Source organism: Giraffa tippelskirchi, chromosome 9 (genome assembly GCF_054371585.1).
Source record: "Giraffa tippelskirchi isolate mGirTip1 chromosome 9, T2T-mGirTip1v1.2.pri, whole genome shotgun sequence".
In the NCBI taxonomy this organism is placed as follows: domain Eukaryota; kingdom Metazoa; phylum Chordata; class Mammalia; order Artiodactyla; family Giraffidae; genus Giraffa; species Giraffa tippelskirchi.
Window position 1 is genome coordinate 125,078,044 of NC_137283.1, and position 19,059 is coordinate 125,097,102.

The 19,059-nt window shown below is 35.4% G+C and overlaps 1 protein-coding gene across 7 annotated transcripts in view; it reads left to right on the plus strand.

Moving 5' to 3' along the window:
• The window catches only part of MAP3K7 (mitogen-activated protein kinase kinase kinase 7), a 62,242-nt gene that overhangs the window by 25,616 nt on the left and 17,567 nt on the right, over window positions 1–19,059 (plus strand). For 4 of the 7 annotated variants that reach the window (XM_081528495.1, XM_081528491.1, XM_081528492.1 and 1 more), the window contains 7 exons: window positions 1,254–1,382; window positions 3,084–3,214; window positions 4,850–4,931; window positions 7,570–7,700; window positions 8,364–8,493; window positions 11,060–11,140; window positions 18,930–18,994. In XM_081528495.1, the coding sequence (XP_081384621.1) occupies window positions 1,254–1,382; window positions 3,084–3,214; window positions 4,850–4,931; window positions 7,570–7,700; window positions 8,364–8,493; window positions 11,060–11,140; window positions 18,930–18,994 (749 nt within the window). The remainder of the gene's footprint in view (window positions 1–1,253; window positions 1,383–3,083; window positions 3,215–4,849; window positions 4,932–7,569; window positions 7,701–8,363; window positions 8,494–11,059; window positions 11,141–18,929; window positions 18,995–19,059) is intronic. The other 3 variants (XM_081528493.1, XM_081528494.1, XM_081528497.1) reach the window with 1 other exon arrangement.

Consider the following 19,059-nt stretch of genomic DNA (forward strand, 5'->3'; position numbering starts at 1 on the left):
GTTAAATTGTATAAAGTTAAATAATGCCACTTGTTTTTAAGTTCGTATGTACAATACACATAATTGGCATTGTTTTGAAATTATTTATTTAATGTGACTTTCTTTGAATTAAAATAGCACAGTTGTTACTGTAGTGTAGAGAGCAGAAAGATTTGTTTTTACATAAGAACCCAGAAATAAAAGTTAACTCTTAATTGTTTAGAGCAACAAAACTCAGACTATTAGGCTACGTAGATTTCTTCATTTCTGAAAGATGTCAGCACCTATGGTTCAAATCAGATTGTAATGTCATTGTCTCGTTTATAGTGCCCCAGTGCCTGTGGCACATGCGTAGTATGTCCGTAGCTACTGTTGTAATAATTGGTCATTCTTACAGTGAGGTGTTCATGGGTTTTAGGGTTTTGTTTATCAGCTGATTGACCAGCCAACTTATAATTATGTACATTTTGCTGCATAAATCTGCTTACTGTAAATTTGGTATTCGTACTTTTCCTGCTTACAACTTACTTTTAAGTTTGCAAATTAATTATTTATCTCACCAGATATTTTGGAAAAAAAATCTTCACACTAGATTAGAAATTTCTTCTGCTTTGATAGTGTTTTCCATCAAGAGAATAGGAGAAGAAAATTTTAAGATAAATTACAGAAAGGAATAAGAAATTACAGAAAGGAATGTACAAGTTGTTTTAATTCTCTGCCCCAGAGAAAATATGTTTAAATAAAAGATAAGGTCTACATTTCTTGACAACAAGGTAGAAAATGACTAACTTTCTAAAGTGGGTTTTTTGGGTTTTTTTTCCTCTTTATTGGGTGATAATTGCTTTACAATGTGGTGGTCTCTGCTGTACATCAGTGCAAATCAGTCATAACTATACATATATATATGTGTGTGTGTGTGTGTGTGTGTGTGTATGTATCCCCCCTTCCTTCTGAGCCTCCCTTCCCCACCCCCCCATTCCAAGTCCAGGTCATCACAGTGTACCAGGCTGGGATCCCTGTGTTATACAGCAGCTTCCGGCTAGTTACCTAATTTATACATGATAGAGTAAGTTTTTGAGTGCATTATTAATACTTAACTCATTTTAAAAGTGTATTTATTGCAAAGACCTGAGGTCTTCAGAAAGAGTTTCTCAGCCCTACCTGTGGCATTCTCTTGTTTTTGTACATGATGTTTATTCTTAAAATTTATGAAAGCCGTTACTTCTGTAAGTCATGTGGGGAAAAGTCTTGAAATTTACTACCTTTTTTTCTAGGTAGCAATTACAGTGAAAAATGTGATGTCTTCAGCTGGGGTATTATCCTTTGGGAAGTGATAACACGTCGGAAACCCTTTGATGAAATTGGTGGCCCAGCTTTCCGTATCATGTGGGCTGTTCATAACGGTTTGTGAAGTTTTTCATCTGTATATTTTGTATATTTCTTATTTGGAAATTGTTTCTCCCCCAAAGAAGACCATTTATCCCCAATGTTAAAGTATACAGTTTCTTGTAACCAGCCTCAAGCCCTGCCTGCCCTGACACCAAGATCGAGCAGCGCTGGGGCAGTCCTGGCGCTGGACAAATCCGAGAAGGTCTGCTGGCCGCGCCCATGCGGAGGAGGCCATCAGTAGACAGCCAGAGCCAGCTGCCTCGTTGCCTTTCTCCAGCAGACAGGGACACGTTGGACTGGACACTGTGAGAAAAGAAAAAATTTCTCACATGGTTAAGATAATTAGGGAGCTATTGCTTTTTTCTCTTAAAGAAGCAGTGTCTCACTGAGGAGAGAAAGCAAAGCATATTAAGTAAAAGTTGTTACTTAAGCTATTCATAAAGGCAAAACGGGAAGTGCATCACATAGTCTTGCTTTTTAGCTTCTCATTCATCCTTAAGATGTGAGTGCTATTATTGCCCCATTCTACAGCTTTCCTTATTAGGAAGCTGAGACCTAGAGCAGCTAAGTAATTTGCCTAGGGTCACAGGTTTAGTAAGTGGTGTTGCTGAGATTAGATCTGGATGTTTCTGACTCAGATGTCCATATTTTTAAGTTATATTTGTTTATGCACATGATGTCCTTGCATCCCTCCTATTCCCTTTATACTTCTAATTACCATGTTTCTAACTGCTCATGATGCTAGAATACATCTCCTTCATTAATCAAGTTACTTCACAGTTGCTTTAGGAAAATAAACTTCTTGAAAGGAAATTGCTGAATCTTTTAACTTTTGCTATCTCTCTCTGTTGTTTAATTTCTATATCTTCATTATAATTATTCTGATTAATGGCATTTTTGACACACTGTTCCACATGTGATAGAAACAAATATCTGCCCCACCGTTTTGGTCATTCATAGATATGTCAAGGAGTCATCGGAGTAATCTTGTGTGTTTACCAGTTCCCGGTTCATTGTACTACCTTTTTTGTCGTTATGGAGAATGCTAGAGCATTGACCAGGACAGTTTGTTTTCTTTTTCTGTCATGTGTCAGTAAAATTGAATGTCAAGTGAAGTAAGAAATAAAAGAACTAACTTATTAATTGATAAATTTACAAAAATTTCATTATAATGGAGCCCTTCTTTTAAGTTAGGGACCTTGCTAGTGATATTAGCCTTGTTAATTACACAAAAGTTGGCAGTTTTCGGCTTGTGAAATGACTGACTCACAGCTACCGTAAGGCCTGCCTCCCACAAAAGAACCATTTAGAAGTCAGTGAGTGTAACACCATAGTTGATGACTTTTGATCTATGGAAGATGATTTTTCAAACAGATTTGAAATTTTTATTATAAATCTGAAAATACAGGTCAGATATGATTACCTCGAGTTACCATTCACACATTAAGCTGTTAACTATTTGTTAAAAGAGTGTTTATAATAAATGAAATATTGTTAACTCTCAGTCATAATGCATGTGAAAATTTTAATTTGGCTTCTCAAAAAGTGTAGATTCCCCTTTATGAAAATGTAGTGTTAACCTAAAGGACAAAATAAATGTACTTTTATTCCTCCTAAAAAAATCTTGATTTAGAAAATAAATACCACGTTAGAAACTTACACTATTCTTTGGGTAAATACATTCTGTTCTCTCCTCCTCTAATTTTTAATTGTAGGTACTCGACCACCACTGATCAAAAATTTACCTAAGCCCATTGAGAGCCTGATGACTCGTTGTTGGTCTAAAGATCCTTCTCAGCGCCCTTCAATGGAGGAAATTGTGAAAATAATGACTCACTTGATGCGGGTATAATCCTTCTTTTGAGGGGCTTTGGGGTTAAGGGACTTTTATATATACTGAGTTTTAATGGAATTTTAAAGTAAGGGGATATCATCATTTTTTTGTTTGTTTTATACTTTTTTGTATTTTCCACTTTAAAATGGGTATTCATTGCTCATATAATCAGAGGAGAAAACATTATTTTTGAAAAAAAAAATCTAGTTCTTATAATGGAAAGATGACTAGACTAGGTGTCTAAACATGCTCTTTTCCTTCTGCTTAACTTAGTGGATGTATTTGTTCCTGGGCCTGTTGCCTTATCTGTAATGTGAGAGAAGTTGAATTAGATTATCTCTAAAGCCTTTACAGGACTTGGGTATTTTATGACTCTAATTGTTGCTGAGTTATAAATTTTCTTTAGTATAAATCTTTATTAAGCAGTCATTTATGTAGTGCACTAGAGAGGCTACATTCCAAGACACTTGTACTTAAGTGATTTTTAACTTTTGGTTTTTCATTGTGTATTTTCAGCTTTTCACTTGCCATTAAAAAGTTAAACTTTTTTCTAGGATCTGTAGAATTTTAGAATTTAGAAGAATCATTTTAAATGATTATTATAATTTCCCAGTCTATAAATGAAACACTTTTGTTAGAATTATTTGAATCATTCTAAGCCTCTGGTTTTTGATCCACTAACAAATCTATCAAGTAGTACCTTGACTTGGAAATGTTTATGCACTTGTGAAAGTGCCTGAATTTCAGAACAATTTGCTAAGTAGAAGAATCTTTCAGTCTCTTTGAATATAGATTAAGTGATTTCCTAAATGGCCACATAATTAATTTGTTCATTCTATTGAAAATAAATTAGCCACAGCAGCTTGAACTCATCTTATTAAAGCTTAATTTCATTTTTTGGAGAATAGCTCTATGTAGAATCCTGGGACCTAAAGATACATTCATAAGAAAACAACTCAGTAAAAATTAAAATTAAAAAGTAAAGAAAAGACCTTGGTCTCCATAATCTCCATAATCTCTACCTTAAAACTTTCAGTTATATAAATTATTCAGATTTTGATTGTGCCTATATGTGCTTTGTCTAATATGAGAAGAAAACATTTCTCTTTTTTCTCCCTAAATTCTAATTTTTATCCAGCAGATATATCCAATATTTTATCTCTGATTCATAGAGAAACATTCATAATCTATCCTTGATATTGAAAATATTGGTTCTAACAAATCATTCTATGGCATACCATCTTGGTTGTCAGACGAAGTCATTTCAACACTTTAGAGATTTGCAGCACTGCTGTGAGAACATGAATAATGTTTCATGTAATTATGAGGACTGATACTACTGTATTTCATATGTTCCTCTAGAGGAATATTGGCTGTTTTCTTCAAGATTATCTAGGCTGTGTGTAAAATAGATATGTAGGTAGATACATAGCAGTGATAACAGTTGAAATTCAGAAGAGTTAGCACATTGTTGTCTTTGTATCTACAAATTCCATGTATGCCTTAGTGAAAATAAAGCAACATCTTTGCTGCGTGCAGATCTCAGCAAGGAAGTAATTCAAACGTACTTACTCTTTAAGTTAATTTTCACACGATTTAATTTGTATTAAAGAAAGTTTAAATTGTTATTTACTTTTTTATATATAGTACTTTCCAGGAGCAGATGAGCCGTTACAATACCCTTGTCAGTATTCAGATGAAGGACAGAGCAACTCTGCCACCAGTACAGGTAAATGGGTAGATTGGAACAGTAATAACCTAAATTTTTGCATCTCTGTTCCTGTGAAATGATAATCAAGAAGAAATGAATGATGTCCCTTCTTGCATTTTAACTTCTTCATTTAATATGATTGCAATTTTAATTTCCAGGTGCATCATTCTTCATGCAGGTACCCAGGTTAAAGAGTTAATTGAAAACCCACTTCCAAGTTTTGAAATTCTTACGCAGTTATGTCTAAAAAGACTGGATATTATATTTCTGTGGATGCCATTCTTTACTTGAAAAATAATTCTTACACAGATACAGCTAGATCAAATAGTATCAAAAATTATTATATATATAAAACAGTATATTTCCTGTATCTTGACCACCCTACTTCTTGATCTTTGTAGAAGAATCCATAGAGACATTCATTTAAGAAGCTGTGTTTTAGTTCAGAGTTCTTCAGTTCCATAATTTGTGGTCATCAAAAAAAAACAGTAGAAGTAATACTCTAACGTAGAAAAATTTTACTTCTCAAAGTATGTGATATTATGAACATTTCATTATTAGTTTGATTAAAACTAAAAGGCATAGGTGTGTATGTACACATATACTTAATGCATACTTAAAATTTTATTTTTACTGGTCTATTTCCCCTACCTCCAAAAAAATTATATTTAAACTGGTTCCAGTTTTACTGAAAGTCTTTTCTGAGATGCTCTGAATTATAAAGTGAATTTCTCTAAAAACATTTGCTTGCCATTCCTTACTCTCAGCTGACCTTCTTTACCGTTTCTCTGTGATCAGAAGACAGCTGCCACAAACTTCCCCTCTCCACGTGCCCACATGCCTGTGTCTGCCCCTCTCCTCTGCACTCTTCTGTTCGCATGCTGAAATGTCCTTGCTCATAGCCAGAGGCAAGCCTGTCCCCTTATGCATCAGATCCCATCTGCTCTCCTAGCAATTCTTCCTGTCTCTTGCATCATCAGTTTTAGCCTTTGTACTGGGATCATTCCCTGAGTATATATACAGTAGTCTGCCCTTGTCCACAGTTTTACTTTCTGCAGTTTCGGTTACCCATGGTCAACTGTGATCCAGAAATACTAACTGAAATAATCCCTAAGTTTTAGATTGCAGCCATCTTGAGCAGCATGATGAACTCTCACTCCATCCTATGGATCGTCGTTTTATTCAGTGTATCCTATCCATTTGTTGCTTAGTAGCCCTCTTGGTTGTCACATCACCCGTCGAGGTATCACAGTGCTTGTGTTCATGGGACCCTAATTTTATTTAATAATGGCCCCAAAGCACAGGAGTAGTGATGCTGGTAATTCTTACATGCCAAAGAGAAGCTGGAAAGTGCTTCCTCTAATTGAAAAGGTGAAAATTCTCAACTTTAATTAGAAAAAAAAAAAAATCCTATGCTACCTGAGGTTGCTAAGATCTGCATTAAGAACTTCTATCCATGAAATCATGAAGAAGGAAAAAGAAACCTGTGCCTGTTTTGCTGTCATGCTTCAAACTGCAAAAATTAACAGCCATAGTGCAGGATAAGTGCTTAGTTAGAAAAAGGTATTAAATTTGTACACTAAGATATTTTGAGAGAAAGGGACCACATTCATTAACTTTTATTACAGTATATTGTTACAATTGTTTTGTTTTATTTTTAGTTACTCTTGTAATCTCTTACTGTGCCTAATTTATAAATTAAAGTTTATCACAGGTATATATGTATAAGAAAAAACACAGTATTCGAGGGCTCAGTACTATCTGAGGTTGCAGGCATCCACTGGAGGTCTTGGAATGTATCCCCTGTAGATAAGGAGGGGACTGTTAAAGCCTGTATTTGCATTTCTCTAGCTTCTCTCTTGCCATTCTCTCTTGTGCTCACTCCGTTCAAGCATTTATTATACCACTACTCTAGAATTGCTCTTATCAAGGTCACCAGTTATCTTCACATTACTAAATCTAAATGAAGAATTTTCAGTTCTCATCTTTTTTGATTCTCAGTAGCCTTTGACACAGTTTGTTACTGTCTACTATTTTCAGCACTTTGAGTTGGTCTCCAGGATATCATACTAGCCTGGGCTTCATCTTACATCTCTGGTCACTTGTTTTCATGGTTTCCTGTGCTGGTTATTCTTCATCTTCCCAACCTATAAACATTAGAGTGTCCAGGGCTTAGTCATTTGACCTCTTTGTTTGTCTAAACTCATTTCCTTAGTAATCTCATCCAGTATACATGTATACCATGTATTTGCCAATATTTTTGCTCCATCCCAAACTTGAACTCCACACTCACATATCCAACTACTTGATTGATACCTGCTATGAGCTCAAAATTACCATTTTCCTAACTGAGCACCCTTCAGACTCAGTCCTTCCACAGTCTTTCCCATCTTGATTAATAGCCATTTCTTTCTCTCAAGCTAAGAAACTTAAAGTCATTCTTGACTATTAGAAAACTGTTTAGGCACTTTGGTTCCCTTTTTGTGCTATCCTGAAATAGCATTTAAAATGGGTTTCTTTGGGTATCTTCATTAGCTTGAAAAGTCTTATTTTTATTCATATGTGCTAGTTTAGAAAATAATTTAAGTTACATTTTATTGAATGAAGCATTTGTGTTATTCCCAGCCTATTGTCATAAATATTTTTGCTTTCCTAGGCTCCTTCATGGACATCGCTTCTACAAACACCAGTAATAAAAGTGACACTAACATGGAACAAGTTCCTGCCACAAACGATACAATTAAACGCTTAGAATCAAAATTGTTGAAAAACCAGGCAAAACAACAGGTTTGTTTTGTTATTAAAAGTAAAATCTTTGGTAACCTTATCAGTGGTCATGAAGTCCTGAACGTTATACTAACAAGTATTGTTTGCCTTCTTCCACTATACAAGCCCTGAATCTTGTTCCTGAAGCAGACAGATAGGCTTAAGAGTAGAGATGTGTAATGAGATTCTCCTGAAATTCTTTACAATTAAATGTTCTCCCATCTGATGATTGCTGCCTTTGGTATTTGTGCATATCTTCCTTACGATGATCCCTAACTTGAACAGTTGATGGTTACAAGTGTAAAATGGAGATTTCTTGGCTGTACTACCTGGTTAAAGGAGTTCTTCTAGATCCATCATTTCATGTTTCCATATTTATTATATTTTTGCTGTTACTGGTTTTTAAATATTTTAAGGAATGAGTTTATTCATCTTCCTTGAGGCATTTAGGATAACTAATAATTAGGACATTTAACTCCCAGCTCTGGTGATCACCTTTTCCTAAAGGCCAGTGTCTGCAGCTTGTTCTTCCTTACTCCTACAGCTCCCTCTCCCTGAAAATTTTCCATTTCTTTCAGAACAGAAGCCCTAAAAATCCCAATTGGTATCTCCCTTCTTCTAGCTGCCCAGGATTTTTAAATATAAAGAGCTTCAGTAATTCAAATTGACCTATGTTTTTAACAGAGTGAATCTGGGCGTTTGAGCTTGGGAGCTTCTCGTGGGAGCAGCGTGGAAAGCTTGCCCCCAACCTCTGAAGGCAAGAGGATGAGTGCCGATATGTCTGAAATAGAAGCCAGGATTGCTGCAACCACAGGTAAAAAGGAAGTAAAAGTCCGAAGAGGAACGAAAATGGTAGTTTCAGTTGTTTCAGTCATGGGAATGTCAGGGGCTTTTTTGTGTGTGTCCTAAATTTTTTTAAAGCAGGAAGTTGATTTATAGTATACTTCCTATGCTTCTGGCAGAAAGCATCTCAAATTCCAGATAAAGCAAGCATGATTTGTAAAATTATTTGCATTATAAAGTTTAATTTCTTATTACAGATTTTTATCAAATATAATTCAGCTCAATATGAGCTGAAAATCTAAATGAGAAATTGAAAGTTAGCCAAAACCAGGATGTTTGGGGAGGATTTTTAAGTGATTCTACTAGAGTTTTGTGCTGAACTCAAGTATAGCAAATGTTTTGTTTTGAATTTAGCAGAAAAATGTGCTTCAGATCAAAATATGATTTGGCCTTACTGCTGGTCTGCTGCTGCTCCTTTCAATGGCAAAAGTAGCTAAGTTTGTGATTAATTCTTTTAATTGTAAAATAAAAGATCGTAGTAATTTGATCTGGAAAAAGCTAGCATTTCTCTTCCATTTTGTCAGTAGTTAAAATGATTAATTGTGGAAAGATTGGTCAGCACAAAGATAATTACATGTTTTGTTACCTTAGTGGAACTTCTAACCTTCTTTTCTAACCAGGTTCATTTAGTAATGGTGGGTTAAATTGTTTTCTTTCTGATTTCCCTAGGGGTGGGGAGGAACTGATCATAAATACATTTCTATTGTGGAAAATGTAGAAATATAAATTTTAAAAACCTAGTCTTCCATAATTGTCCCACTAAAAAATAAACACAACATTTTTGTGTATTTACCTCTAATCTTTTAAACTACATATGTATATACAAATATATTCCCTAGTGTATTAGCATATTTTTTTAGCTTAGCTAACCAGGTTTTGTGGGGTTTTGTTTTGTTTTGTTTTAATATCATTTTGGTTTCTTTCTAAAAAGAATATTTTCATTTTGTGTTAAGTTCTGTTAAGAAAGAAGTTGTCCAGAGGACCATCCTAACTCTTCTTGTCTTCAACTAATCTTGGTCACTTATTTATCAGTTAGCATTAGAATCAGTTGGATATTGTAGAATATCCAAAATAACAGTGTCTTTAACACAAAACTTTTTTTTCACACACAAACAAATCTGGAGGTAGGCTCCTCAATCTCTGGTGACTGGTTTTCTTCTGTCTCTCTGTGTTACAATCCCTATTGTGTGGCTTTCATCCTGAAGGTGACTTTGTGCTCCATAATGGCTGTTACAGTTCCAGTCATCACATCCACAATCCCAGCATCAGGAAGCAGGAGTTAGGGCAAGGGCTCCTTTTTCAAAAAGCTTTCACACAAGTCCCTCCTAACAACTTCCACGTTTATGTCATTGGCCATAGTAATAGGGTCAGATGGCTCCCTGTGGGCCCAAGGGAAGAGGGGATCTGCAGTCTTTTATCTGGGAACATTGCTGTCCTGAGTACAGTTGAGGTTCTGTTGCTAAGAAAAAAGGGAAGAATAGAGATTGGCCTGTCTCTGCCACATAGATGGAATCTTCAGAAACAATCAAGTTGAGTGGAGGTCTCTTTGAGTCACAAGTATTTCTGTATGCAGTGGGGATGTCACGGTACAGTGTCTGATGAACAGGGTACACAGGAATGCAGCCTAACACTTTGGGAGTCCTTTTCATTTCAGGAATATCATTCAAGTTAGAGCTGCCAAATAGTGATTGCTACCTTAAAACAGGAAGTGTTCTGTAATGTAATAGTAATAATTTTTTATGTGCTAGTGTCAATTTTTTAGTCAGGTACTGGTTTATAATTAATCTTTACAGAAGTGATATTTCACCAGATTAAAGGTAACCACATACATTTAAATAACCCTATCCTTTCTCTGCCTACGTGTGAATAAAACAGATGGGCTGAACATTTGTTGGTGAATTGTCTTACTTTGACAGGTTCATATTTTCCAGCCTTTCAGAACTATTCCAGTTTAGCAGGAATAGACCCTAAACTTTGGAAACTACAATAAATACTCAGTTTATCAGAAGTATGTTTAAATATTTATAATTATAAAAGCATACACATTTCATACTTTGATTCAGTAATTATCATATAATCACTGAATTGTACTTTGTAGCACACTTCAAGAAACACCTCTTTGAACACATATTCCTGTGTTTGTTTAATTAAAACAAATATGGCAGCTTATTTCTTTTTAACTCCTCTTTTCTTCCCACTTTCATCGTAGACCCTCACTGCACATCAGTGGTTGCATTTAGGTTATTTCTATGAACGTGTTGGAAATCTAGCTTTCTCATTACCCTGCAGCTTTGTCTCTGTCCTTTTTTTTTTCCTGCTAATTAAAGCCAGTACATGAAACATCTTATATTGATAATTGTTTGCTCCTTAATCACGCCTTGTGTAAGCATGGACAAAGGGTTTGATAGTTCTGCATGCCATCCTGCATGAAGTGTTATTAACATAACTATTTGAAAAGTATTCTGTTTTTGTTCACCGTTTTCCGTGTTACTATTTGTGGTTGTTTGCATGTATACTGTATGTGTGTATTTTTGCAGCCTTTTCCAAGCCTAAACGGGGCCACCGTAAAACCGCTTCATTTGGCAACATTCTGGATGTCCCTGAGACCGTCATAGCAGGTATCATGGACCACCTGGGTTGGTCTAATAGCTGTAAAACTGGAATAATGATCCCTGGTACTTATAAAATGCTTCTTGCTCCAATTTGATAGAATGTGAAAATAGATACCTTGCATGCAGTCCTTAGGGAGACAGATTAAAAACTGTATATATTTATCTGCACTGAAGCCAGCTTGGCCAGGAACCTCACATCTCCAAAACTGAGGATGAACTAGAAAGTAAAGTAATATTATGCCTTTTTGTGGAAGGAGGCATACCACCCCAGAATTCTGCCAACTTCTTCTCATCTTTTAAATGAGCAGAATAGCTGAACCCAGACCTTTTTTCACCTGGCAGAAAGAGGAAACAATCCTTTAAAATACTTGTTGTCCTTGGCTCCTTTCCTTCCTTCATTTCTACTTGGGGGCTCCCTCTTGGCATTCTGTCCCAGCCTCTTTCTGTTGGTAGCAAGTGAAATACGAAGTTGAGAAAAGAGTAGCTGAATACCATTTTGCCTTAACCTAGAAAACAGATACAAAATAAAAACTAAATGAGATTTGCTGTTTTGCATGGTATCTTGCCAAATAATTATCGTCACTTCTGATTCCTGTGTATTATTAGGAGGCTCTTGCAAGTTACATGTTTTTATACCTAACTCCCACGTGTCTCATATGGCTAAATTGCTTTTATTTCTTATGGTGATTATCTCATAGATCAATTTAAATCACCATGCCTAGTAGTTCTTGTCTCCTCCAGTAAACTGAAACCTGAGGATAGAGACTATGTCTTTATCTGTGTTATTTATTATTGATGGCATCAGCCGTGTCTGGCTCAAGACCTCACACATAGTGTTTAATAAATATATGCCGGTTATGAAAATGACCCATTATTGAGCTCCCAGCAGGTCAGAACTAGGATACATGTAAAATCTGTAAATTACAGATGTGTATAAAATTTTTTAAACAGTTTCTTAGGTCCCATTCCATCTATACAAAACCATTTTATTTCTAGAGTAGTTCTTTGTTATCCTGGTTGTTCAAGTGGTTTATTTTACATTTTCATTGTTGCCCTTCAGAGAATACAGTTAATTTATTCCTCACATACTTTTATTGAGTCATGGGCTGCTTTCAAAATTAGTAAAGTACTTAGGATCATTTTACCTCTGCCCTGAAAGGTACCAAGTTTAAGGGAATAATTCTCTAACTGAAGAAGCAGCAACGTATAAACATTCATATTGCTGAGCTGTATCTTAAATGTTTGAGAGTATCAGAAAAATCTAGCCAAATGGCACACTAATCTTAATCTGGGTCTTATGGGTGAACATTAAGAACAGATACACCCACACATAGCAAAATAGCCAGTGATATATGTAATAATGAGTGGGGGAGAAGAGGAGAAAAACCTTCTCAGAGGTTCTGAACCAGGGTGAATGTATGCACCACACCACACCCCACCAGGGGACATTTGGCACTCTCTGGAAACGTTTATGATTGTCAAAACTAATAGGTGCTACTGACATGGTGGACAGAAGCCGCATTGCTGCTAAACAGCCTGGAGTGTCCCAAGCAGCCTCCCACAGCCAAGAATTACCCATCCTGAAGTGTCAGCAGTGCCAGGGCTGAAAAACCCTAGTTAAATGTGCTTTGTGGCCTGTATGAAAGCACATCAGCTTAATAGCCATTTTACAGATGAAAAAGATCCAATGATGTTGAATGGTTTTCCCAGGGTTACACAGCCAGGATCCCATCCTAGGTCTTCTGACACCAGATTACACTCATTTTTTTGTTTTGTTTGAGTCACAGAAGTTAGAGTAATTCTGTGCTGCTCCTACTTAGGATTTGTATTAAATTTAACTGAGCTCTTCATCCAGGAGATACTTTTTAATGACATTGGATCCTTATGGGGTCAGGAAAGCTTAATTCTGCTGTTAATTGCCAGAGTACCAATGCTCGTCAAGTGGAAATAGTATTCAGTAATACATTTTATTAAATATTCTTGTTGAGTTTTTTCCCCAGATATTCAAACATTAACCTAGTAGTTTCCCTTTTTTTAATAAAGGGTGCAACCACTGGAATGGAAATAATTGGACATAAAAGTCAAACATTAATTTATTCTTAGGTTATATTTTTAAATTAAACATAAAACATATAACCTGTGCTTTGGGAATATCTCAACTATCTTACATGGCCATTTTAATTGTAAAGAAGGATGAAATTTAACTCCCTAAATTTATTAATACCTTTTAGAACTTTTTTACTTGAGGTTGATTCCCTGCAAATTCTGTGGTTATATTATCAGATACTTCTTGATATATCCAAACTGGCATTAATTAGCATTGGATCCCAGTTGTAAACATTTTTAAAATATAAGCTATATTTTTTGTCTATTATAGATAAGCATTTTCAATAATACTTTCCTTTGGCCAAGTGCAGTATACTGAGTTTAATGTATCTCTTGGAATAAACTGCCTCTTTTTATTAGGAGTGCTCCTTTAAGCATCAAGTAAATTTTTATGTGTATTTATTAGCAGTGTACACATGTATCATTTCTGAAGTGTTGCTTCTTGCATTTTTAAAAAATTTTAGCAGTTTTAAAAGTTTTTAAATAGGCACTATTACTCTAAAAAAGTTTTTTTAATACAATCTTTATAATGACTAAAATGCCTAACCTGTTCATGGGTCAACAAATTTAAATCTTGTTTTTTGCTTGCTCTTCAACACTGTTCAATACCCTGCCATCAACAAATGGGGAAGAACAAGCAACCTGTGGCTAACACTAGCATTCATCAATTTAACAGTTTCTCAGGTCATGCAACAGAGAAGGCAATGGCAACCCACTCCAGTACTCTTGCCTGGAAAATCCCATGGACAGAGGAGCCTAGTAGGCTGCAGTCCGTGGGGTCGCACAAAGTCGGACACGACTGAAGTGACTTAGCTTAGCAGCAGGTCATGCAAAAATGACCTCAGGACTTTTAATACCTCAGGACTTCTGTGGATCAAACTACACAATTTTTTGTACCCTTGCTACCTTAAGCCTGGCTCTGAAAGAGGTATTAGCAAACTTTGTTCTGGTTAAGTCTTCTTTCTGCTTTCCCCTGCCCACAGAGTGGCTGTAAATCTATCTGGCTTCTTTTTAGCAAGCAAGACACATAATAAGAGCAATTGCCAGTACAGTATGACATTTTGCTACCTCTTCATTTATGGAGAATGTCCTGCCAAATAACTGTGCAACCTAAGCAAAGTTAATGTAAATGCAGACATCTCTTGCCCATAATTAAAACTATTTGATCTATAGTTTTCTAATCCATTTTATGTTACTTTTATTTGAAGAAAAGAGAGTGGGTGGCAGATTATTGGATTGCTTTAAATTTTTCTAGAGTTTTTTCCTTTAAGATTTTGATAAAAACATAGATTTTTGTTTATTTGATCGTTTTACTTGGATTTTCCTGACTTTCCCACATTTTGCTTTTGTTATTATTCCAAGCTTCCAAGGGTCTGTTTTCCCTCCATCTTCATCTCAAATACTCAAATGGGATAGGGATTATGAATTGGGAAACTATAATATATTTGATAGTAACATTTGATCTGGTGTTAGAAGAATACCTAAATTTTACATTTCTTTTAAAATTTCACATGTCAAAGTTAAATAGGTAAAATGTCAAAAAGTTACACGAGAGCAACAACCATTTCCAGTTTCATAGAGTAAGAGACTGAGTCGGCTTCCCTGGTAGCTTAGTGGTAAAGAATCCACCTGCCAAAGTAGGAGACGGGGATTCAATTCCTGGATTGGGAAGATCCCCTGGAGAAGGAAATGGTAACCCACTCCAGTATTCTTGCCTGGGAAACCCAAGGACAGAGGGGCCTGGCGGGCTACAGTCCATGGAGCTGCAGGAGAGTCCAACTTAACTTAGCAACTAAACAACAAGAGACTGAAGAGTTAAAAAATATTTTGTTCATGGCTCTGGTGTCTGTTATCAAGGGAGATCAGCAGTCCTGCGCTGGAGTCCTTGTGTAAAGAGTTATAGTACTTAATATTAAGGAATTCAACTGTGATTATAATATATTTTGAAATCCACTGGATGAAAGTACTGTCAGATACATATATACATACCACCTGCAAAAGATTTAATTGAAACATAAGTCTTCTGTACTTTCTCCCTTTCCGTTGTTAAAAAATCCTCATGCATAGTTTATACCAGATTGATTGCTATTATGAAATGAAATAAATTTCCAACATATGATTTGCAAAAGTATGTTTTTCCAAATACTGATATTGAATAACTGTTGTAATTATATCATAAAAGATACCTTTTTAAAATGAGCTAAATTGTGAGGTTTTATAGAATATATTTAAACAGTTTTTATTAATACTACTGTAATATCATACTCAGTGGTTCTGAATTTCTTTTTAAGTTCAGACTAAATTACAATACTTGGCTTCATTTTAAACACTTGAAATTTTTCTCCTCTATTCTACGGATAAGCATTGCCTTAATGTACTTCTATTTGAGAACCTTGAACAGTGAGACTCTAGTGTACCTTTTGTTATTTCTAAGCCTGGAATAAGATGGCATAACATTTTAAACTGATAGAACGCTTTGACCAAAAAGCATTACGTACTGTCTTAAGGATTTGCTAGAGAAGGCTGAATATGCAAATGTTTTGTTGAGTCAGTCTTAATACACATAAAATGTCCAGGTCTCTGAATTTCATTGATATTTGTTGTTTGTAATATTCTTGAAGCTGAAGCTGAAAAGAAACTTTAGGAGTCCTTATGATTTCAGCTGCATTTAGATCTCTTAACTGAAAAAAATTTAATGACTGTTCATCCACTTTAAATTTCAGTCAGGTACATTGAGTTCTATTGTATATTGGTTATTTACCAAAAGTGTGATAAGTAGTTAAGTAGAATATGAAAAGGGCCAAGCGATAAACAGTGCAGCACCATTATGAGGAGACCATAAGGTAGAAAGAATTGAGCTTTTCTAGGTCTCAAGTTCTTATCTTGCACAGATAGTGTCATTAACACCTGCCTTTGTTTAGGGACACGGAGGCCCAAGGAGAGCTCTTCTGAGATATACTACATCTGCTTCTGCCAAGTGCAGACACTGCTCCTTCAATAAAGTTCTGTATTTGTGACTAATTAAATAGGAAAGTGCATCTAACATTACAAGTAATCTTTAGGTAGTCTCTTTCCACCTTATTGTAGTCGACCAAGATCACTTTTTAAAATCTAAAAAGGATAAGTAAGTGTCCCATAATTTTTAATATTCAAAACTTAACAAGTATCAAAATTTCAAACATTTTGATTAAGAGATGTCTCCAAGAAAATGTGTTGATTTTTACATGAATAGTGTCTTCAGAAAGTTGGAACCTAGAAAAATGTAAGTAGTTTAGGTAAGGAAACTGATAAGAAAAACCACAGGAATGACTCTCAGGGACCTGAGCCAGCAGTCTCTGGAAGGACTCTGATGACTTCCAAATACCAGCTCAGGAAATGAGTTGTACTTAAAAAGAGCAGCTTTTTGGAGAGATGGATTTTGTTTCAGTGTTGAAAAAACAATTGCCCTATAAGCTGCTGTTGCAACCACCCTTTTAGGGGTGGGAAAGAAGGTGGGCTTAGGGATATAGTATATTCCTTTTGTTGCTCTTAGAAAAGTTATTTTTAAAAATATCCTTTGTTCCCTATCAGAAGTCCTGAACGTTCCAAAATTCATTACAGATTAAAAAACTCAAGACATCATTTATAAATTCCATTTTCTTTGATTAAGCATCTGTTGATACCATATTGTCCCTTATTTCTACTTCTTTTTTCCTTTATACTGCTGTGTTTAATACAGGTATGCACATATTAAAGAACCATGAAAAAATGTAAAATAAATGAGTTTCTAAATTAGTATTTAGTTACCAAAAAATTCAGAGTCAGTCTAAATTTACTGAGCACACACTCAGTAATTTTCATTTGTGATAATAGGAGCTTGATGTTTTTTACATTCGTATTTCTAAATTATGGCTTGAAACTTAATATTGGAGCAACAAGTATTTGTTGATTGCAATCCTTTTTTGCTTCGTCTGAACTGTATGCCAGATGGTTTTTGCCATGGTTATGCTAATGAAAATGCATTGCCTAGTATTGCTTGGTTTTGACTCCTGCTGTAGCTTTAAGATTTCTCATTTTATGGCATCTGTTAACTGTCAGTTCTCCTTTCCCCTACTTAAAACTTTTTATTCCCCTTTCCTCCCACTCCCTCACCCCCACTCACCCGCCACTTAGAGCTTGTCTTTGTTGTTATTGCAATGGTGATGTAATGATTTTCAGACACATGTGCTGGGTGGTTCCCCAGATTCACAAATGTTGCTAATCTGAAAAGAGAATTCCAGACACTTTTACAAGCCTGTCTCATCTCAGCTAATTTTAGAATGATTGTGTTGAATGAAATGTGCCTGAAATTGCTCATTAGTGATGGTAGTGGGGATCCTTTTTGTCCTCAGGAAAATGGGGATAATTAAAAGTTTTCAGAGAAATATCTTAGTGTGCCTGATTCTATAAATGTGCAGTTTGTTGTTATGTCAATTTGTAATTGAAAGTTGGAGCTTGGAATACAATGAAATATGAAGTTACTTTAAGATTATGCAAAGAATTCTAAAGCATTGCTTTAAATACAAAAGAGTTATACTTTCAAGGATAGCTATAAATTTGAGTTTTTATATTCACTGCATGTACTATTGCATTAAACATTATTCTTCTGTTGTAACGTCCTTTTCATGTATGTACAAAATAGTAGGGTCACCTTGATTAAGATGCTAGGATATATTGCAGATTGGTTTAAAATAAGATAAGGTTATGGAGATATAAAATTTAAGAATGAATTCTGTCAGCTGATCAGGCCACAACTATTAGAGTACGTGGTCTGAGCGCTGCCCACTATTACATAATATAGTCTTCAGAGTCAAAAGAATTTTGAGTATTGTGTCAGCTGTTACTCATAGTATTTTGGTGTTTCCTTTTAGACAGCTGATCTCTCATCTTAGAAAATAACTGTGTAAACAGCCCTATTCCCAAATAGAAGTGCTGAGTGAAGCTATTGTTCAATTCACCCCACGTTGCTGAAGACTTAGATTTGTCTAGTTCTTTCATAAACTGATTTTTAGTTCAGTTGTGTTTAGCATGGGAGTTCCTGAAGCAGGGTTAACACACTAGCCCATTTCAGCAAGCTGTATATTTTAGAACAGAATGAGAGTCATTCGTCTCCACTAGAGTTAAGAGTTGTTGTTCACAAATAATAAATTACTAGATTCTGACAAAGACTAATGGGATTAGGTAAGTGTGACTCAGTGCAATAAATTCAAGCCTAAGCATCCTTTTAAGCTCTGAAAGGAACAAGGTACTGCTGTTGGTTAAAGCCAGTCATGGCTCACAACTTGCTAGCTGTCTTGCTGTAGAAACTGTAACGTAAGGCCCTTGAAATAGATGCCGTCATCAGCCCCAGCCCCCAAGCATTCATCTATTTAAACACATGACAGAAGATGGTGGAAGAGAATTCAGCAGCTCTTCGTGTGGTAGGAGTGGTTATTGTATTAGGACACACTTTATTGTAAGCCAGCAACTTTTGAGTTAAAATACTAGAGCTGTTTCTCTTTCTTTCCTTACATCTTTCTTTCCCTTTTTTTTTAACAATAAACACACTTGTTTTTCTCACATTCTGTGTAGATCCAAGGAGCAACAAATTCCAACTTCCTACTGTAGCAGTTAAACCCTTCTTGTCTCTGAACAGATTTCAGTATTTTAATTTTTTAATTTTTTTTAAAAGGCAACGGGCAGCCAAGACGTAGATCCATCCAAGACTTAACTGTTACTGGAACAGATCCTGGTCAGGTAAGACTTAATATTCAAATTCTCTGTCTTTGAAGATTAGTGATGGGCACAAATCAAAAATTAAC